The following is a 21,704-nucleotide window of genomic DNA, read 5'->3' on the forward strand; positions in this document are numbered from 1 at the left end:
CATCAACACAGCTGCTCACACCAACACTTACGAGACTCTTCATTATCTCAGAATTTACTATTTAAAGGGACAACGAGGAGTTTTGGAAAAGCGAAGCGTTTCCACACTACATTTATGAGCCTCCGCGTGCAAGACGGACTCATGTTTTCATTCATCAATAATTAAAGTCAGAGGTTCAAAGAGGTTCACATACCGTCGTAGTTCCGACCATAAACAGCGATTCGGCTGCGTTATTCTCATGACTCGCCACGAAGGAAACGCTGGTTGGTTCGCCCAGCATTTCCGCCACCACTAATAATAACAAAATAACGATAGAGACAAAACGATATATTTATCGAAAATGGGCCCATTAACAAGTGTGGGTAGCGGAGATTCATCCACATTAACGTGAGACTTTTTTTATAACCAAATAGAAACTCCTCGTTGTCCCTTTAATGTATTTATATCGTAACAGGTGATGAGATTCATATTCCAGGGGTGACAGTGAGGCTGCTACACATCAATCTACAGAAATTATTTATCTATATTTGTTCAGTATTTGCTCAGTAAAATCCTCTCTGGTTCTTACCAACTGAATGGTCCCAGTAAAACAAACAGAAGTCAGTCGGAGGGGAGGGAGAGCTCAGCAGTGACTGTTCCAGCGCCCGGCGGCGGCTGCTGCTGTTGTGGCTGTTGCTGGAAGCTGCAGCTGTGTGTGTGTGTCTGTCTGTCCGTGGCTCTGACATGAGCCGTGACGATGAACAGGAGTAGGAAGACTCCTGTAGGGTCTGTTGCTGACACCAGGCCTCATTAGAATAACAACAGGCTAATGTATATAAACATGAAGCTCACCTTTAGTGCTCCAAAAAACACATAGGGAGCTCTTTGAGCCACCAGCAGGATTCACTATGGGGAAGGTTTGTGTCCAGTTCTACATTATGAGTGGGGACAAGTTTGGAAATGGGGGGGAAAAAAAGAAGAAAAAAAAAAGAACAAGACAGGTTTTTTTTTTTTTTTTTTTTTTTTAGTGTTTAATGTAACGTTGTCTCCGTCCTCTGCTCCTCTGATCAGATCATCTTCTACGAGGACAGGAACTTTGGAGGCCGTTACTATGAGTGCATGAGCGACTGCGCCGACCTGCACTCCATGTTCGACCGCTGCCGCTCCATCAGGGTGGAGAGCGGCATGTTCATGATCTACGACCGGCCCAGCTACATGGGAAACCAGTACTTCCTGAAGAGGGGGGAGTACTCTGACTACCTGGGCATGAGCGGCATGAACGACTGTGTCAGGTCCTGTCGCATGATCCCCATGGTAAGACCTGCTGTGACGTGACCTACTGGTTATGGATGATCCAAATAAAGTTAGAAAAACATCATAATATCAGTGAACACAAAGCTTTACTTACCATGACACGTTATTCCTAGTCCCATATTAACATGTAATAGCCATAATGCATTAATAAACACTTATATCTGTTTACACCCACATTATTGTCTGTTACAAACTATTTATTTTTTATATATAGCCTCAATCCTAAATGGCAGACTTAAATTTAATTGTTACTAAAGGATCAGACGAAACAATATTATTCATACTCAGGTGTTTTTCTCTTAAAGAACTGCATTTCAAAATATATTCCCAACAACCCACAATATATAGTCGACTGTTTTGTAGCTACTCCTTTGATGGAGAAACATATATGTTTATTTTGCAGAGGAATGTTGTCTGGATATTTAAACGCAACTGCTAGGCTAAAAAAAGAAAAGATAAATAAAGAAGAAGAAGGAGTACTCCAACAATACTTTTTTTTCTTTGCTAAATTGTGAATTTTAGTTTCACCTGAGTTATAAAGATTTGTATTTGTGGAATTTGGTTTAAAGTAAGAGTCAGTATGTTTTTTTTCTTTCTGGTATTTGTTAGCCGCCACTTAGCTTAGCATAAAGATTGGAAATAGGGCCTAACTCAGTTTAGTGACAACAAGAAGGAACCTTGAAGCTAAGAAATGCCAGTTGCCTGTTTTAGGTGGGTGTGTTCAGGTATTTCTTGATTGGCACGAGTTGTCAGGAAACCAGCAAAGACTTCATGAGGTTACAGGTGGTTTGTAGGCCTTAGAAATAAACCAGGTTTACTATTTTTCCTTGTTTCCTGTCTTTATGCTAAGCTAAGATAACTAGCTACTCACACTGTAGCTTCATTTTTAGAATCTGGGCGTGTGTGGTATCAATCTTCTTAGCTCACTCTCAACAAAGCAGTTATGCTGTTTCCTAAAAGGTCAAACCATTAAGATCTTTGACATTATAAAAACCATGTGATTTTACATCCCAATAATAACACCGTGATCTATATGTCTACTTCAGCAGAGCGACAACTTCAAGTTAAGACTGTACGAGCATTTCAACATGAGAGGTGAGATGATGGAGCTGACAGGCGACTGCCCCAACCTCAACGAGCGTTTCCGCATGTCCAACTTCAACTCCTGCAACGTGATGGACGGCCACTGGCTGCTGTACGAGCAGCCCCACTACAGGGGGCGTCACTACTACCTGAGGCCCGGCCAGTACAAGAGCTTCAACGAGTGGAGCGGAAACAGCTCCAGGATCAGCTCCATCAGGCGTCTCATGGATCTCTAAAGACAGAAGAACCGTTTTTGTGAATTGTCTACTCTATGCCTTTTTTCACACGCTGAATAAAATGGCGTCAGTGCTCAATTGTATTCAGTTTTGTTCTTGCTCTCTGCGTTTGGAGGGCATGTTTCCCCAGGAGGATGTGATGGGGTCTTGGCCCGACATCCTCACTTTCATCCAAGGACTGAATAAAATACTGCAAGCACTGACACTGACCACACCGAGGCTCAAGCGTGTTCTATTGTAGTCTTTCTTTTACACACACACACACACACACACACACATACAGTAATAAAGGGTTCTGTTCAGTGTTCATTCAACTTCAACTGTTCATTGTTGGTCTTGAGGTGTAGAGTTTATTCACAGTCCATTTAGTCACTGTTCTGGTGGTTTTGAGCAGATCACATTGTGTCATGTCAAGAGAAAACTTTAGTTTGTATCTGATGCCTGAAAATAATAGATTTAAAGTGTTTAGAAAAAGTTTGAAATCTGAACTTCAACATCTCCTTGACATCTGCAAAAACCTTCTGCTGATTAGCATTATGTGACATGAACAAAAGCATCAAAACAGTGACTTACTCAACGTCAGGTGAGATTGTTTTATTATCCTTTAAATTTGTTTTAATATAAAATAGGAAAATTAAGTTGTTTTTTGTATAAATCACTGAAAAATTCAGATTTTAACATTACTACAAGTCATTTTTTAAACTTGTAAACACTGTGTGAACATTTCCACCAGAGGGCAGTGGTCGAGAGCTGAAATTACTGACAACACAAGGTCAAACTGCGGTGTATAAGGTGAGGTGAAAATGTTTTCATCTTGGAATAATAATATGAAACTTTACAGGGCAGCAAAGTTGAGACCAGATGTTGTTAAAGTAAAACTGAAGACTGGAAATTGTTCACACAGATAAACAGGAAGAGGTAAATTAAAAAAAATACCATGATTTAGAAGATAAAAGAATCAGGATAATAACTTTAGAAAAGATACAAAAACACCAAATACTTCATGACAAGACAAGACTACAAGCTGTCAGCTCTCACCTGCACAAACATCACTCCTACACTTCTCTTCAGGACAACATGGCGGCACAAACGCCAAAGATTCCGGCAGGCCATTACAATATCAATGGCACATGCAGAGTCTGCATTTCACATTCACTATATATGTGACAGGTGGGAGTCTTCAAAGAGCTGGATTGATCACACAGGGCAGGCAAACCGGGGGACAACATGGGGAAGGTAAAACACCACAGCTCCCAGTGTGACACCGCACACCGTTCAGGATCATAGGTGCTTTTATTGTGAAGTAAACAAAGTGCAAACAGGCCTCTCTAGGCTTTTCTTGAGCTTTACTGACAGTCCTGGTTATATCTTTGAATTATTAGAAGATAAAATTGATTGAACTAGTCAATTACTGGACAGTTTTTTCAGTATGATGAAATCAAATCTCCATGTCTAGATCATCTTCTACGAGGAAAAGAACTTCTCTGGACGTCATCTTGAGTGCAGCAGCGACTGTGCGGACTTGATGTGCCTCCTCAGCCGCTGCAGCTCCGTCAAGGTGGAGAGTGGAAGCTTCATGATCTACGACAAACCAAACTACGCCGGAAACCAGTACTACCTGAAGAGGGGGGATTATCCTGACTTCCACCAATGGACGGGGATTAACGACTCCGTCAGCTCCTGCCGCCTCATCCCCATGGTGAGCTGCTGCTGTTTGTGGGTAAAGCAAAAACTTACATTTACATTATTTTTGTAGATTATTTGGAGAATGTTTCACTTATTAGTCATTACATGTTCCCATGTTCATGTGTTGGAGATTTCCTTGTCCAGTCAGAACAACAATCCTTAAACAGCCACTAAATCTGTGTTTCATTTGGAGCTTTGATGCCTACTGTTTTTTTGAAAAATATATGTTAAGAAACAAATTATCAGGGTGAACAAAGTTTATTATTTTAGGCCTGAAAACAGTTCAGTTTTAGTACTGAGGACTTCAAATGTGTAGATAAATCAATCAGATTCAGGATTATTCAGTTTGCTCAGTTTTGCAAATTGTTTTTGGCACAAAGTATTGAATTTAAAGTGAAAGTATGACCTGATGATTTGTCCTGAGGGAAATACGAGTGTTTACCAGAGCTCAATCCATGGGGAATCACTAAAATCTTTAGGATTCATCCTCTGGGAACCATGAATGGCTGGATCAGTGAAGTGACTTTTGAGATGATTGATGGATAAAGAGAAGATTTGACCTCATGATCTAAAACCTTATAAGATTATTTCCATTGTGTGAGTTTGTTTGTCAATCTCAAACTGGTTTGCTATTTAGATTTGGACCATCTATGGACCATTGATTGATTGGTTGGTTGGTTGATTGATTGGTTGATTGGTTGGCTTGTTGGTTGGTTGGTTGGTTGGTTGGTTGGTTGGTTGGTTGGTTGGTTGGTTGGTTGGTTGGTTGGTTGGTTGGTTGGTTGACTGATTGGTTGGTTGGTTGGTTGGTTGGTTGATTGGTTGGTTGGTTGGTTGATTGATTGATTGATTGATTGATTGATTGATTGATTGATTGATTGATTGATTGGTTGATTGGTTGGCTTGTTGGTTGGTTGGTTGGTTGGTTGATTGGTTGATTGGTTGATTGATTGATTGATTGATTGATTGATTGATTGATTGATGGATTGATTGATTGATTGATTGATTGATTCTCTTCTTCCATTCCAAACCAGGGCCCCAGCTCCTTCAGCATGCGCCTGTACGAGCGAATCGAGTTTGGAGGCCAGATGATGGACCTGGCCGAGGACTGCCCCAGCGTCATGGACCGCTTCCACGTGAACGACATCTTCTCCTGCAACGTCACCAATGGCAACTGGCTCTTCTACGAGCACCCGAACTACCGCGGTAGGATGTACCTGATCAGGCCCGGGGAGTACAAGAGGTTCAGCGAGTGGGGCGGCCGGAGCGCCAGGGTCGGCTCCATCAGGCGCATCCTGGACAATTGATCTTCTCTGGAGGATCCTACAGCATGGAGGTTTAGGAAAGACCTCATGTTGAGACAGAGGAGGACAAGACTCCACAAAGGACAAAGAACTGTACCAGTCACATGTAGTTATTTTACTTCAAGGATTAAATCCAAGCGTCAGTTTCCTGAAAAGCCTTTAATGGGAATAATAATAGCTGATATTAGGATGGACTCATTGCAAATCACCAATACGCCAATACACAAACAACAACACGACATTTTGGACCTGTTCTCCATCAAACACTCACCATGGCAATAAAGCAATTGCATAAATGGAGTCTTCATAGTTGTTGATACTGTAACTGTCAGGATTTTAGGAATAAGTACAATTATATCTGATCTGTGAGTGGAAGAGTCGTGTTCTTGATATGAGATGATATTCAACATGTTATTCTACCTCAATGATTGTGTCTGTGCCAGATTTCAAAATAATATCCTGTAATTACACCAAGTTGACAGATTGTGCAGATTATCATGTGTTGCTGCTGTTAAATATCAATTTAATCTTGCTGATGCTGTGCAGTTCTACCGCCATCACTCTATTGTTCGCTGACATTTTCGGGAGGAAATTGTGATGAACATGGAGGAAAGAACAATAACTCATTACACATCAAGAGTCGTCTATACATAAACAGATTTTTCCCACACAACCCCCCTTCCACCCCACCCCCGATCCATCATCACTGTGAGGGATGTATTTGAATGACAATACTTTATGCTGTGCAATCAAACAGCCGCCTTTTCTTTCCTTTTTTTTATAAAGCACAGTGGCTTGGCTCAGGGACAGCACTAACCGCTAATACAGTCCGATGCCAACAACCATGGGAAAGGTAAAGAAAATTAACTGTTGGATCTTTAACCTGTGTCTGACTGATTCATTTCATCCTGCAGGAGTTTCTGCATCATTGCTCAACTGCATCTGAAGTGAAACTTTGTCTCTCTGCAGATCATATTTTATGAAGACAGAAACTTCCAAGGGCGCTCTCACGAGTGCAGCAGCGACTGCGCTGACCTCCACTCCTACTTCAACAGATGCAACTCCATCAGGGTGGAGAGCGGTTGCTTCATGGTCTATGAGAGGCCCAACTACATGGGCAACCAGTACTACCTGAAGAGAGGGGAGTACTCTGACAACCAGCGAATGATTGGCATCAACGACTGTGTCAGGTCCTGTCGTATGATCCCCCAGGTAGGTCAAGAACACCTCCTGTCAGATATTTGCAAAAATATTCATAAATGATAGATAACTAGATTTTTCTGTTTAAATCAGTAGTTTAAAGTATCAGTGATGAAGTTTTGACCATGTGGACTCTATAGTAGAGATGTTCTGTATCACTGCACTGGAGATGGTAACTAGTTTCTGTCTTGGTTCAGCACCGAGGCTCCTACAGGATGAGGCTCTACGAGCGCTTTGACATGTCCGGCCAGATGCACGAGCTGGTGGACGACTGTCCCAACGTCCAGGACCAACTCAGCATGTCCGACGTCAACTCCTGCAACGTGATGGACGGCCACTGGCTGATGTACGACCAGCCCAACTACAAGGGCAGGATGTACTACCTGAGGCCCGGAGAGTACAGGAGGTACAGCGACTGGGGCGGCGTCAGCCCGAGAGTCGGCTCCCTCAGAAGAATCACCGACTTCAACTGAAGACCAGCTTCATTTAAATGTATCTTTCCCTGAGTTTAACTGTTCTGTTTTTCCAATAAACTCAAACTTCATAAACCTTCAATGTCTTGTTTCCTGTATTTCCTTCTATTTCCTGTATTGTCTCTAGCAATAATAGTGACTAGAATCATAATTCAGTAAAGGTGCAGATAGAAAAAAAAAAATCAGTTGTCTGGTAGCTGTTAGCTTCTCCACTGTAGTTTAATCTCCTCCATCCCCAGGCACCACACCAAACAAAGCCCTCCCCTAGTTTGTGCCCCCGATAGGATTATCTGGTTTCTATGGTGGTGGAATTTATCCATATGATCAGTGTCACATAAAAAATAAACACCCTATGTACAGAGTGGAGAAACAAAGCTGAACAGAGTGATTCTGCACAACAAATAATGGAATAGGAGGTGAATAGTAAAAGATCAGGATGGATCTAGTACAGTAGGTCATATATATATAAAACAAACAGCAGGGGAGTGAGGTTTAGTTTTAACGAATCAACAATTAAGAAAAGATCAAACAAATGAGGAATTGATTGATAATCAATGATGACAGTACCTACTATATCTTCGATAAATTAATGGCATCGTACATTCATAACAGTTTTATGTGTTTTACCAATGTAAATACTATAGTCACTTATTTTATGTGACTAAATGATATCAATAAACATAATTAACATTATGTAAATTTTGATTTTTTTTTTTTTACATTTTAATAAATAGGAATATGATAATATTCAGGAAAGTTGCCATATAGTAAAAATAAATTTGTTCATCTGATATGATCAGATATTATCAATCGAAATTGATATGTCATCTGTAAATTAAGTTTTACATCTGTGTAGTATCATGACACAATGTCAAATTTCTTTCATAACAGATGTATATGAATAAAACCTGCAGAGGATTAAAGTGTCATAAAATAAAAACAATAGTCATAGTATGATACATCTGGGCCCAATATTTACACAATATGCTCATGTAATGTGAAGTACTTTTGAAGGTGGGACGCTTGAAAGAGTCAAATATGGCTGTGAGATACATCAAGGGATTTGTAGTCCACTACGTCAAGACCGTCAGACACTTGGACAAAACGATAGTCGCACACTTGAATCTGAGGGCGAAGAGTCAGGAAATGAAATAAAAGTTGGCACAAACATCCCATAGACATAACAGGTAACATATACAGTACATGATAACTCGATATCAATCCTGATCAAATCCCGATGTCCAGTGAAGCGTATACGCGGCGGCAGCACAGTATATACACTTACTTATTTGCATACAGTGGGGTTGCTCAGGTAGCGCGGCAGAGAAAGTGAATGGCTTCCTGCTCTGTTACGCAACATATTTAATGCGAAAGGGCTGTTCCATATTGTTCTGCAGCCATTGTCCACTGGACGTGTGGATACCATACTAGTCTTTTCCTTTGTCCACGCATGTCAAAACACCAAACCAAGTTAATTATTTATCCTTTTTTTCAAATACAAATCCATATTTCTGACCCAATGTTGTGCTCCAACAAAAAGGTAAACATGTGCCAGTAGCCTTCAATTATAACTACGAGAGAATTTGAATAACAATACTTTGTTTGTTAAGAGGTAGTATAAAAAGCCCTGAAAACATGGGGAATCTCTCCAACGGAGACCATGGGCAAGGTAAGTACTGTTTTTCCTCTCTGCTCACATTCAACACTTTGTCAGTTAGTCAGTTTGACGTCCAGCTCAACTCTGATACTTATTTTTCCATTCCTTCCTTCCTTCCTTCCTTCCTTCCTCAGATTATCTTTTACGAGGACAAGAACTTCCAGGGTCGGAGCTATGAGTGCAGCAATGACTGCACGGACCTTCACTCGTACTTCAGCCGATGCAACTCCATCAGGGTGGAGAGCGGCTGCTTCATGATCTACGAACGACCCAACTTCATGGGCCACCAGTACTTCATGAGGAGGGGCGAGTACCCCGACTACCAGAGGTGGATGGGCTTCAGTAGCTGTATCCGCTCGTGCCGGATGATCCCACTGGTAAGTTTGTGTTAATAATGTTCATCTCACAATCACAAGAGCCTTTTGGATTTTATATTTGGTTTAACGACTCTGTCAAACACCCTGATTGATTGATTTTTTTCTTCTTTGGTTCTTGCAGTATCGAGGCTCCTACAGATTGCGTATCTACGAGAAACCCGACTTCAGTGGTCACATGATGGAGTTCATGGATGACTGTCCCTGTGTGTCTGACCGTTTCCATCACCGCCACGTCTACTCCTGTAATGTTATGAATGGCTACTGGATCTTCTACGAGTACCCCAACTACCGAGGCAGACAGTACTTCCTGAGACCTGGGGAGTACAGGAGGTACCGCGACTGGTGCGCCACCTGCGCCATCGTCGGATCCTTCAGGAGGGTCACCGAATTTTAGCCATGAAGCGAAAACCTTGCTGTAAATATCAAACACTGTTTATTAAAGACGTTGAATTTTTAACCTTCTTTGTGAATGTGTTTTCATTGATTTGTCAGGCGTTGAAGAGCTTGATTTTGTTGTGTAAAAAGGGCTGCTAACACTTGGACTGTGTGGTTTGTTGTACTCACTCTGTAAATACTGTGAACAAGAGGGTAAAAAGCACTTTTTTAAAAAAAAAGAAAAATGATTGCTGACTCCTGAGATATAAAAAACGAAGGGCAAGCAGCCATAACTGTACTGTAGTTGGTCCAAAGCAAATAAACTACCCATCAAGTGGGCAACACTGAATCTCTTCCTCTGTTTTGACTCATTTATGTTCAGATCAGTTTAGTTTATTAGTTTAATAAGGGACAATGTCCAATTACATTAATCATTTAAAGGAAAAAGAAAAGAAAAGATGGTTGCACCAGATTTAGCTCCCAGCTAATTTCCATCTGTAGTCCCTAAATCATCTATCCTTTCAGACAATCATAATAACATCACTATATAATCATATACATTATATAAACTGTATTACTTGAATACATCTATCCCATAAAACACATTTTCCTGTAGCTATAATTCTGTTCCCATAATTTACAGGAAATTAAAATATTAAAATATAAAAAAGAAAACAAATCAAATGTGAATACATTTTATATTTTTGAGGTACTAAAAGGTGATTATTGTGTTTTTAAAGATATTTTCGTATTTCAGACATGAGATATTGTCTTTGTTTTGCAAATACTGTGAGTCCCAAATCACTTTACTGAATGCATTGTATTATAATCGTATTATTGTAGACTGGGTAGTTATATTTTAATTAGTAATCCCAGAGTTATAATGTTAAACCAGCCTCCACTCCCAGTTTCTACCCCCCGTCCCACCTCCATGTAGCCGTCAAACCAGAGTTGCTGCTGCATGATGATCCCTCACTGGCTTCCCATTCACCAAAACTACTGGTTGCATTTTGCTTAGTTCAAGTGGCAGCTCCACTATACATTTAACTTATTATTCAATATAAGACAGACATGTGATTTGTATCTTATTTCACCATCAGAGTTTCTACAGTTCTGCAGGTTTAATACCATAAAAATATATTAAGCATTTCAAAAGTTCCTCACCAACATCCCATCATTTATTCATCATTGAGCATTTGCATTAGTGTGTTTTATCGTTTAGGGCTACACTGCTGCAGGTCAGCTGTGTGGGATGGATTAAATAGCTAGCCAAATAGATTTATTCAACAAGTTGCAAGAAAGTTGAACCAAAGGAAAAATCAATGAATCCAAATATTAGACATTTGGCCCAATGAACAGCTTGAGGTGTGAAACTGCTGCAGAAGACGACGACGCCAATCAAACCTGAACCTGAACGAAGTCACAGGCTTCATGCACAATTGCACTTAATAAACCAACTTTTTCACCCAAGCTATTCATATACTTTCTTTAAATAATTTGACTCTTTTTGTAATTCCCATGCAGATTGTTTGAGCACATATTCAAATACAGAAAAAAAGAAAATCTTAAATTGTATCCATCAGTGCAGGAGCTGTGTGCTTTCTTGTAACTCAGGTTTGTAAATCAGCTCAGGTCATTTTTGCACATTAGTTCAGAGTCCTGTCCAATTTCACTTATACATTATATTGCAGTTACATTATTATATTACACACACTAATAACTGATGAACCTGAATGAAAAGAATATCATTTTCCTGACATATGTCCTACAAAATAATAAACTAGTGTCACTACCCCTAATGTCCACAACCTGCAGTCGATGTGCAGCGATGACCAGCAGACGTTTATATTATGTGTTCACATGCAGACATACAATTCTCAACAACTCCATCGTTTACCTACAATGACTTTCTGTATCAAATTTCTGCATCAAATTTTCTGTATCATTTTTATTGAAGTGATATTCATTATTTAGAAAAGGGTTTAACGTACAAACGAATGGCACAACTGTTCAATAAATGTGTCAATAAATATTTACTTTAAAAGAATCTTATTGATTTTAAATCACATTATGCAACAACTCTCAGTTAATTTGCAGTATTTGATATCAGTGGGTGCTGTTGCTGTGAAAATACAAAAATACACAGTCAGTATATTTAATTCTTTTTACCGACTGAATATTTGCACAGGTTCTGGGTCTCTCATGCGGTTTGACAGAGATGTGGCCCGACTCTTTGCCCCAGCACCGATCAGGCCATATGTGGAGAACCTTCTGACTGAGAATGGGGCACAAACAAAGCTTATGCTTATAATAGACAATGCACATGCCCGCTGCCAGAAATGTATGGATGGCAAAGCATTGTTAAACATTTATAGGCCCTGTTCAGCAAAAGTAATTCTGCTTGTTCATCAGCTTTCCACATTTGAATAACAACACATCATGGGCACAGGGTGTTTGTATAAAAAGGCCGTGGAGTCATGGAGATAGCAGAGCAAGTTGAACCATCTACTGGGAACATCCTAAACTACCATCATGGGCAAGGTAAAGAAACAATTATTTAAACCTACTAACTAATAATCAATCACAATTCTAAAAAAGAAAAAAGAAAAAAAAAAAGTCTAATATGAGAATCCGCTTCATCTGTGTCTTCTTCTTAATTTCAGATTGTGTTCTACGAGGAGAGGAACTTCCAGGGTCGCTCCTATGAGTGCATGAGCGACTGCTCCGACATGTCCTCCTACCTGAGCAGGTGCCAGTCCTGCAGGGTTGAGAGCGGCTGCTTCATGGTCTACGAGCGTCCCAACTACATGGGCATGCAGTTCTTCATGAGGAGGGGCGAGTACTCCGACATGCAGCGCATGATGAGCATGGGAATGATGTTCGACAACATCAGATCCTGCAGAATGATCCCTTACGTAAGAGACCACATACAAACACACCTCTGATTTCTATTGATCTGAACTTGCTCTGAACTTGTGATGTCTCATGCTAACATCTTCCCCGTCTTCTTGAATTACAGCACAGAGGTCAGTTCAGGATGAGGATCTACGAGAGGGAGAACTTCGGCGGTCAGATGAATGAGCTGATGGAGGACTGCGACAACATCATGGAGCGTTACCGCATGAACGACTGCATGTCCTGCAACGTGATGGAGGGCCACTGGCTGATGTACGAGCAGCCCCACTACAGAGGCAGGATGATGTACCTGAGGCCCGGCGAGTACAGGAGCTTCAGGGACATGGGCATGAGCGGCACCAGGTTCATGAGCATGAGGCGCATCATGGACATGTGTTAAACATCTGTATCTGACTCCCGTAAATAAAAAATGTTTAATTCATACACAAAATCGCCAAGTGTTCTCTTTTCTACGTGGTTTGTTATGTATTGTAAAAGCGGGTTAGACAAACTGACAAAACTGAGCACCAACATACAATGTATGGGATATACGGGAGGAGCCCCATCGACTTTAAACAGGGAAGACTGAAACCTGCTAATTGCTAACTCATTAATATTCAGCAATCCTTAAGTCCGTTTACATTTACATTACATTTAACATTACACATACACTCCTCAGTTGGTTTTCAGGTTAGAAAACCAAACAAAATCAAACATTCAGTGCTTGTTACGATGTTAGCGTACAGGATACAGTAGCTAGCTAGTTGTTGTGGTTGTAGCCTACCATCGAGGTTTGGGGGCCGTCATTGTCCACTCATTGTTGAAGAATCGACTCAAGTTAGACCGCGCTCACTGCTTATTTTATGTGGGAATATGATTTCCACCACTGTATTAGACTGTAGAACATCCCAGAGTTTAGAAAAGTGAGTTTTTCTCATAGGTACTAATGTAAAGTCTGTGCATCGAGAAGGCGTCCAAGGAAGTCAGCCATGTTCAACATCTGGACGTTTGTTCCTCTGAGGAATCTGAGATCGAGCCGAGAATATTTCAGTATCCTGACATGCTATGATTAGTCCTTTTAAAGAACATTATAAATAAGTAGCTCACTTATATTATTGTTGATGCACAAAGTCGACATAGGACTTTAAATTTACAAATGTAAGAAACATTTAAATGAATGTTCTTTACTTTCACGTTTTGGCATCTGGATGTTATTGTCTTAGCAGTAATGTTAATATTTTCCATCCCATACTTTGTAACTGATGCAGGTCTGGTCCTACGATTGTGGAAATAATGTAGCCGTATATTATCATGTTAAATGTTAACTTTTCTGTTGGTTGCATTAACACAACAGCAGCAGTGAGTTTTCACTAAAACGCTATTGTTGTATTCACTAAACTCTGGAGGACAAAAGACACAAACTCCCATGTCTTTCCCATTGTGTGTTTCAATATGATTGTTGTGTGGAAGCGTGACTCTTTTATTTATCTCTTCATTGTTATGGAAGTCAATTGGTACTGAATGTCAGCCTTTTTGAAAAGCTGCTATTCCACATTACATTAAATATATATGTATATCTACTTATAAACAGGGTACACAACTGAACAACTGAATGCCAGAAAGGGAAATTAATTCCCTCTGTACCTATAGCATAGATTTAAATATAATATGACATGTATGTGTGAAAATCAGTATTAGGAATAGGCCTAATCATGTATAATACCTAATCTAATAAATGGTAAACACATACTGTATTTAAAATATTTATTGCTTTATTAAAAAAAAATATATATATACAGATATAGGAAAAATGTTCTGAATTTAATATATTTAAACACATTTTAATATATTAAAAAAAAGAAAACAGAAAGGCTAAAAAAAAAAGAAGTCGACTTTAGCAAAAAAAAGAAAGAAAAAGAAAATCGTAGCAATTAAAATTAAGAATAAACAGCATTTGTAATTTTACATTGGTTTAAATCCAAACTAGGGACTTGTGTATAGGTGTATATGATACTGTGTATACACAATGGTTTTTCTTTTCATTTTATACTGATACATTTCAATTGGAAATGAATCGTTACATTAATTAAATGAGTTTGAAGTTCAACATAGCCAACGTTAGCATTAATCAGAATCAGAAATGTGTTCGTTTCCAAGTTCGTTTACACATAGGCTACATTAAAAAATTGCCTTGTTTTCAAGGTGCAGACATAAAACATAAAAAACAAACATAAAGAATATAAATATAGCCTAACTCTAAGACAGGTGACATGTAAAGGCACAAAAATTTGCAGGAAAATATGTGCCTAGAAATGTGAGCAAAAAAAATATAAACATTAACATATGGAAGTTGTATTAGTGAAAGAAACAGCAGTTGACGGTCTTACCAGGAGCCTCATCCATAGCGTTGATGATACAGGAAGTTACAACACTTCCTCCGAGCAGTCGTTTCTTCAGGACAGGTTGGAAGCTGCAGTGACTCGGTATTGGAAAATGATCATCCGACCAGATCCGACCTTCTGACCACCGAAGATGCTGAGCTAACAACAACGCTAATGTATAACGGTAACAGACATATATACTGTAGATTCAACCACCACGTAATTGGCAATTCTTGATTTTCTGTTGATATCCATCTTCTTTCATTGACCTCCAAGTGTAATTGAGGTCAAAAGAGTCTAAACAGTGATTTCACATAGTGGATTTACACATTGAATTACTATGGATATTCATCTAGGCTATGTCTTATTTTTCAAATAATTTTGTGTCTGTTGATAAAAGATTTCTCTTGGTTTACATTCATTGAATCTTCTTTTGGCACATTAACAATCAATGTATCATGGAGAGCTAGGGTTATCAATACAATACAACAATTCAGTTTAAGCTGCACCTATTAATGATTTAACCTGATGTAGCCTACTATAGGAATATAAGATGTAGCTGTTGCATTAACCCTACTAATTCTATTGACACTGAATAAAGTCAAGTAAATGATGCCTCAGAGCAAAAACCTAAGAGTGGCATGAATATTTAGGGAGAGTAGGTACTGGACAAATTAAAAAAAAAAGTTAATGTTAACATGCTGCAATACATAGTAAGTAACTAATATGGTTTAATCCAAGGTTATGTGCCCCTTTTTAGGTTTAAAACTTGGATGATGCTGCCATCTGATGGTGACCAACGTGACCCTAAAGCCTACTAGAGGCTATAGAGGCTTTGACCCCAACATACTACAGTTTGTTCACCATGAGTTTAGGTTGGTGTGTGAATGTCAGTCAGTCCACTCAGTAATAAGTAACAGGAGGATTCATTTAAAAGAGAATCACTGGATTTTTATTTAAAATCTCGCTTTTACACATCGAGCGATCTAGTAGCAGGAATCCATGATGCGCCTCATGCTCTGGAACCTGCTGCTGCCGCTCATGCCCATGTCCCTGAAGCTCCTGTACTCGCCGGGCCTCAGGTACATCATCCTGCCCCTGTAGTTGGGCTGCTCGTACATCAGCCAGTGGCCGTCCATCACGTTGCAGGAGCCGCACTCGTTCATGCGGTAACGGTCCTGCATGTTGTCACAGTCGTCCATCAGCTCGTGCATCTGACCGCCGAAGTTCTCCCTCTCGTAGATCCTCATCCTGAACTGACCTCTGTGCTGTAGGGTGAAATGAGCATGATGAACATGAGTTGCAAGAAATCTTCTCTTTGAAAATATGAATCATAATATTCATATTTAAAGGTGCGATTGATTTCAAATCAAGAGTAAAATTGCAATACCATGGGGATATGACGGCTAGACCTGATGCAATCGCTCATGCCCATGCGCTGGTAGTCGGAGTACTCGCCCCTCCTCACAAAGTACTGGTTGCCCATGAAGTTAGTACGGTCGTAGACCATGAAGCAGCCGCTCTCGACCCTGCAGGAGTGGCACCTGCTCAGGTAGGAGGACATGTCAGGACAGTCGCTGCTGGTCTCATAGGAACGACCCTGGAAGTTCCTGTCCTCGTAGAAGATGATCTGAAGGAGGGGGGGGGAGAAGAAAAGAAAATAGGAAAAATATTATTCAGGGTATCACAGAATGTATAAAGTGAAAGTAAATTTCATATTTGATTAATGTAATGTTTGCATTGATTAAATGAGATTAAAATGAGAAGAGGCAGAAGCTGCACACACCTTGCCCATGGTCATGGCTACAGTTGAACTGTTTTGGCTCAAATTGACTGCACAATTTTCTCCATCACTCCCTGTTGCTTTTATACCTGACCTCGCCCTCAAAGGATACCATGACCCCATTGTTGAAACCCCCTGACAGAGCAACATGGAGCATGAGGCCCCCGCGTAGGGTTCAATTCAAAGTGACCTTCAAACAGATGATGATTTGCGATGGTTGCAGGTTGTGGGGAAGAGGCCCCGCGTGTTATTGTCGGTGAACAACAGAGAACGTGTTTTCCACAAACGTGCCCTCCTTTCAAGTCATTACCCTCATGTTTTTAATCAGTCGCAGAATAAACCAGAAAGATTAATGCATTTGAGCTAATAGCTTGTTACCATGATGCAACACAGAGAATTAAAGGTGGCAACAAACAGATGCATAATATATCAACCAATATAGGAAATAAAACCCGCAGAATTTAAAATTTGTATTTGAAATCACAATTATATGATGCAAAATATGTTGCTAATTTTTTAATATCTCCAAAGCAGAGAATCTGAATATATGTTTGATGAATTAAAGGTTTTAAATTTCTCAATTTCTTGTACTTGTTTCAATCCAGTGCATCGTTGACAGTGGATTTCATGGAAATGAAAACCTATACATGAGCATCATTTTTCATGTAATAACTCAGATATTAGATTTGATTATTAGGAATAAATCAGCTCATTTATGTGATGTATATGTGATATTGTGACAAACAATGACTGACAAATATTTATTTGGGAATAATAAGAGGCAAGAAAGAAACACAATACAGTATCACTGCAAAAAAAAAAAAACAACAAAAGAAAAAAAACCCACTATAATATAAAACACACTATAATATAAAGGTAATTTCTCCTTAAATCTGGTGAATTGATTGGAAGCAATATCTGGTTCTTTTTAGTTCACATGTTAAGTTGATAATGAAGTCATGAATGACCCTTGACAGTATTTTTAAAAGTCATCCATTGATTTTACTTGACTTTTGACAATCCAATGAAATTTAATTGGATTAATTAATTAATAATCGAAGCCCCAAAATTCAGTTTTTATGGTGACACTGGACATGGACTTAGGATGAAAACTGGCACATTTACAGTAATATTTATTGATTTGTACCGTCTCAGTTCAATAAACTTGTAAATAAAATAAAATAAAAGCAATCAGTTAATGGATTTGATGTCTTAAAAGGGTTGGAGGTTGATCTTGAAGTCCAATAAAAATGATTTAATTATAGAAGAACTGTATAGAACAAATCTATACACAAGCGTCCAATATGTCAAAATATCTGATTTCTCATAACATAGAGATCGATATGCTGATAAACCGCTTTATCTTCATCATCACGTCCTGCAAAAATGTATTTGCAGTTGCATATTAGTTGCATATGTACATGAGTTCTTGGGGACAGGGTTGATAAATCACATATGTGACCACTTAAAGCTCAGAGCAAAGCTTCGCCCTCATATCCAACAAAAATGTAAAAAACAAAAAAACAAACTGTGGTCAGAGAACCTTGTGAGAAACTCATGTGATTCTGTTACAGTTGTTATTGCTGCTCACTCGCTCTCTCAAGGCGTTCATCTCTGTGTCAGACCGTTTCTGCCCTCTAGTGTCAGAGAGCACAGGAGGCAGATTGAACCTCGTTCAGATCAAAATGCTGGTGACTTTCACGATGGCGTCCGTACAGAGTTGTGTTGTGTGGATTACGACCGTCTGTCTGTCTGGACTGCTGTGTTTATCGGCCACGTTCATCTGGCTCACGTTCAATCTACAAACGGGTGAGACTGATGATTGAAGTTTGAGATACTTAACTGCTGGTAAATGTCTGTATGTGTGTGTGTGTGTGTGTGTGTGTGTGTGTGTGTGTATATATATTACTGCTCAATCTATACTGTATGACTTTATGTTTTATGTTCAGTGTCATATTGTGTGTTGCCCTGTAACTCTCGTTCTTTACATTGTTACCTCTCCTTCGTCAGACAGTCAAACTGTGATGTACAGTAACTATAGCTACAGTCTGAGATGTAAATCCAAGAAAACCGATACACACTCTGTACAGTTTATTGTCATCTTATTTTTATTTACTCATCTTAACAAATGTATTTTATTTGATGTTTGTATTTGATTTATGTGAAGCACTTCTTTTGTTTGTACTGAAAAGTCCTATTTAAATAAACTATTATTAATAATATTATATCAGAATGTGATTCTATTCTTTTTTCCCTTTATTACCCCTCCCCCCTCTCCCTTTTTATTTTATAATAATAATTTAATTCTTGAGATATAACACGAGCTTCATAGTTTCGTATATTATTCCTTGGCATCTTGTCAAACTCATGGATGTTTTTGTCAGAACAACAAGTGGTTTTAAGTTATTGAGCACTGCATTAATGATGTTTATTCTTCAATATCTCCACCGTGTTATCAGCTCAGTCCATGAAAGGTGAACAGATCCACTTGAATTGCGGACACACTGTCTCCATTCAAACTCTAATCCTTATCTGAATCCATGCGGTGTCTGATGTCGAGCTGGAATGTGTGCGGCACATTCACGCATCACTCGTGGATTGTTGCTCCAACAACTGAATCTGCCAAATAGTAAAATGTTATGGTGGTCTGTGCTTCACTTTGTCTGCAGCTGTTGGATTGTGTGATATTCTATAATGATTATAATTCCTCCTTTATACCCACTGTTTTTATACCCAACGCTCAGACCCACACTAAATATAGATATTATTTAAATAACCACTTATTTTAATACACTATCAGCTATATTTATATATTTTCATAGCATATATGTATATATTTTGAAATTACTCATACTGTACTATACGTTTTAAAAAAAATCTATTTTACAATTAACTTTTTTAAAGCAGTTCATTTACTTTAATCTTTAAAATATGAAATAATCATATATATGTGATTTGATATGCCTTGTGAAAACATGAGGTTGAGAATGATGATAGGTGTTTTGTTTGAGGATTAAAAAACCAAGTGATAACAGTTTTCCAGGTGTCGTTGTCCAATGTGTATTCAAATTTTTCATTCAAATTTACACAACACACAAACGCAATTAAATCAACATTAAAAAAAAAATTGTGTATGCCATGTTGAAAATGAGAAATGCTTTTATTTCTGAGGTTTGATTTATTTCTTTTTCAAACAGATTTTATGTTCTTCATGTAAAGTTTAGCAGGAGTCGGTGATGCGTCTGATGGAGCTGAATCTCATTCCATCGTATCCCATGTCCCTGAAGCTCCTGTACTCGCCGGGCCTCAGGTACATCATCCTGCCTCTGTAGTGGGGCTGCTCGTACATCAGCCAGTGGCCGTCCATCACGTTGCAGGACTGGCAGTCGGACATGTGGTAACGGTCCTGGATGTTGTCGCAGTCCTCGTTCAGCTCGTACATCTGACCGCCGAAGTTCTCCATCTCGTACAGCCTGATTCTGTAGGAACCCTTGTGCTGGTTGCGAAAACAAAAACGTAAAGTAGTTAGTTAGTTAGTTATTCTGATGGAAACATATACGGATACATAGTGCTCTCTTTGATCGCTCCTACCATGGGGATGTTACGGCAAGACCTGATGCAGTCACCGAAGCCCATCATGCGCTGGTAGTCGGAGTACTCGCCCCTCCTCATGAAGTACTGGTTTCCCATGTAGTTGGGGCGGTCGTAGACCATGAAGCAGCCGCTCTCCACCTTGCAGGAGTGGCACCTGCTCAGGTGGGAGGCCATGTCGGCGCAGTCGCTGCTGGTCTCATAGCTGCGACCCTGGAAGTTCTTGTCCTCGTAGAAGATGATCTGAAAAGCAAAAAAAGGATGCATTAAAACAGACGGTTCACAACCTGAACCACAATTTAGATATTTATCATGGCTAAATCCTATGGTGCATGCATGCAAAGATTTAAATCCATCATGAAAAGCAACAGTTAGTGAGAGTAAAATATCTACGATAGTAAAACTCACCTTGCCGTGCATGGTGGCTGATACTATGAGTGATGCTATAGCAATCCTATCTGGGATTTAAGCCTTTTTTATACCTAACGCAGCATTCAAACAATCAATGACACTATTGTATGGAAGCCATGAGTCAGCAGCATGCGATGCTCGTCCCTCTGTTTGTGAATGCTGATGGGAAAGGGTTATTATGCATCCTCTCTCACGCTATCATTCTAGATCAAATGGCTTTTGTTGTCAGTCCTGTCACAGTCAATATGATCAAGATGCTCTCTGGTAAAGAAATGGCATTAAAACATACAGAAAATACAGGTTTGAATTGCCCTCAATTTATAGTGTGGTTGTGCTGTATTCACAATTGCTGCTGTAAAAACCTGCCATATATTTTATACATTAATTATTCAATGCAAAATTCTCTATTTCATTCATCATATATTATCTATGTATATATATTTTTTCTTGCACACACGGATCAAATCGTTATTATCAGTCAGCTGTTTGCATTTTACAGTTTTTATCCATATTTTGCACATTGCACATGTTAAGTTTGCAGTATGATCCTATATTCTTTTACATTACATTACAGTGGTTTGCAGGAATAGGGGCTGTAATTATTTTTTAGTGAAGGCAATGCTTTGGGACAGCATTCACGTTAATCTTACTTTATTAACAAATACATAATTACAGTAAATCATTTCACATACACAAATATAATGATATTACCCCCTCCATATTCAAAATATAGAAATATACCTCATTGATAATAAACATGGTTATAGTTAAACAGTTATCATGCCAATATATAAATATATCAGCATGCATACCTCTAATGCTATTCTTATTGTTTATACACATTTGCTTCTTGGGGATCATAAATTGATTTTAAACATGACAATGGCACTTTTACCCATTTAAAAAACAAAACAAATCAAAAGACGAAAGTGAATATGTGAGATATTGGCGTTAAAGTG

General features: G+C 39.1%; 7 protein-coding genes across 7 annotated transcripts; 5 read left to right on the forward strand and 2 right to left on the reverse strand.

Annotated features, from left to right (window-relative positions):
* The first annotated feature begins 739 nt into the window (after positions 1–739).
* LOC146965486 (gamma-crystallin S-1-like) lies at positions 740–2,695 on the forward strand. The gene is made up of 3 exons (XM_085764541.1): positions 740–896; positions 1,051–1,293; positions 2,340–2,695. The coding sequence occupies exons 1-3, from the start codon at positions 888–890 to the stop codon at positions 2,610–2,612; spliced, it is 525 nt and encodes a 174-aa protein (XP_085620667.1). The 5' UTR covers positions 740–887; the 3' UTR covers positions 2,613–2,695.
* A 1,359-nt stretch (positions 2,696–4,054) lies between these two features.
* Positions 4,055–5,703, forward strand: LOC146965487 (gamma-crystallin B-like). Its single transcript, XM_085764543.1, has 2 exons — positions 4,055–4,311; positions 5,333–5,703. Exons 1-2 carry the CDS (start codon positions 4,138–4,140, stop codon positions 5,603–5,605), a joined length of 447 nt encoding a protein of 148 aa, XP_085620669.1. The 5' UTR covers positions 4,055–4,137; the 3' UTR covers positions 5,606–5,703.
* Positions 5,704–6,377: 674 nt separating this feature from the next.
* On the forward strand, positions 6,378–7,346 carry LOC146965488 (gamma-crystallin M2-like). The gene is made up of 3 exons (XM_085764532.1): positions 6,378–6,455; positions 6,572–6,814; positions 7,000–7,346. The coding sequence occupies exons 1-3, from the start codon at positions 6,435–6,437 to the stop codon at positions 7,273–7,275; spliced, it is 540 nt and encodes a 179-aa protein (XP_085620658.1). The 5' UTR covers positions 6,378–6,434; the 3' UTR covers positions 7,276–7,346.
* A 1,276-nt stretch (positions 7,347–8,622) lies between these two features.
* Positions 8,623–10,033, forward strand: LOC146965489 (gamma-crystallin M2-like). Its single transcript, XM_085764540.1, has 3 exons — positions 8,623–8,944; positions 9,067–9,309; positions 9,431–10,033. The coding sequence occupies exons 1-3, from the start codon at positions 8,936–8,938 to the stop codon at positions 9,701–9,703; spliced, it is 525 nt and encodes a 174-aa protein (XP_085620666.1). The 5' UTR covers positions 8,623–8,935; the 3' UTR covers positions 9,704–10,033.
* Positions 10,034–12,075: 2,042 nt separating this feature from the next.
* LOC146965490 (gamma-crystallin M1-like) lies at positions 12,076–13,030 on the forward strand. Its single transcript, XM_085764533.1, has 3 exons — positions 12,076–12,225; positions 12,348–12,599; positions 12,704–13,030. Exons 1-3 carry the CDS (start codon positions 12,217–12,219, stop codon positions 12,977–12,979), a joined length of 537 nt encoding a protein of 178 aa, XP_085620659.1. The 5' UTR covers positions 12,076–12,216; the 3' UTR covers positions 12,980–13,030.
* A 2,859-nt stretch (positions 13,031–15,889) lies between these two features.
* Positions 15,890–16,818, reverse strand: LOC146965491 (gamma-crystallin M3-like). The gene is made up of 3 exons (XM_085764526.1): positions 16,747–16,818; positions 16,351–16,590; positions 15,890–16,228 (listed from the first exon to the last, which is right to left on the reverse strand). The coding sequence occupies exons 1-3, from the start codon at positions 16,759–16,761 to the stop codon at positions 15,947–15,949; spliced, it is 537 nt and encodes a 178-aa protein (XP_085620652.1). The 5' UTR covers positions 16,762–16,818; the 3' UTR covers positions 15,890–15,946.
* Positions 16,819–19,772: 2,954 nt separating this feature from the next.
* On the reverse strand, positions 19,773–20,802 carry LOC146965492 (gamma-crystallin M3-like). The gene is made up of 3 exons (XM_085764535.1): positions 20,743–20,802; positions 20,335–20,577; positions 19,773–20,239 (listed from the first exon to the last, which is right to left on the reverse strand). The coding sequence occupies exons 1-3, from the start codon at positions 20,752–20,754 to the stop codon at positions 19,964–19,966; spliced, it is 531 nt and encodes a 176-aa protein (XP_085620661.1). The 5' UTR covers positions 20,755–20,802; the 3' UTR covers positions 19,773–19,963.
* Positions 20,803–21,704: the final 902 nt, after the last annotated feature.

The sequence above is a fragment of the Trachurus japonicus genome, chromosome 21 (assembly GCF_045865225.1).
Source record: "Trachurus japonicus isolate A0001 chromosome 21, Traja_1.0".
In the NCBI taxonomy this organism is placed as follows: Eukaryota; Metazoa; Chordata; class Actinopteri; order Carangiformes; family Carangidae; genus Trachurus; species Trachurus japonicus.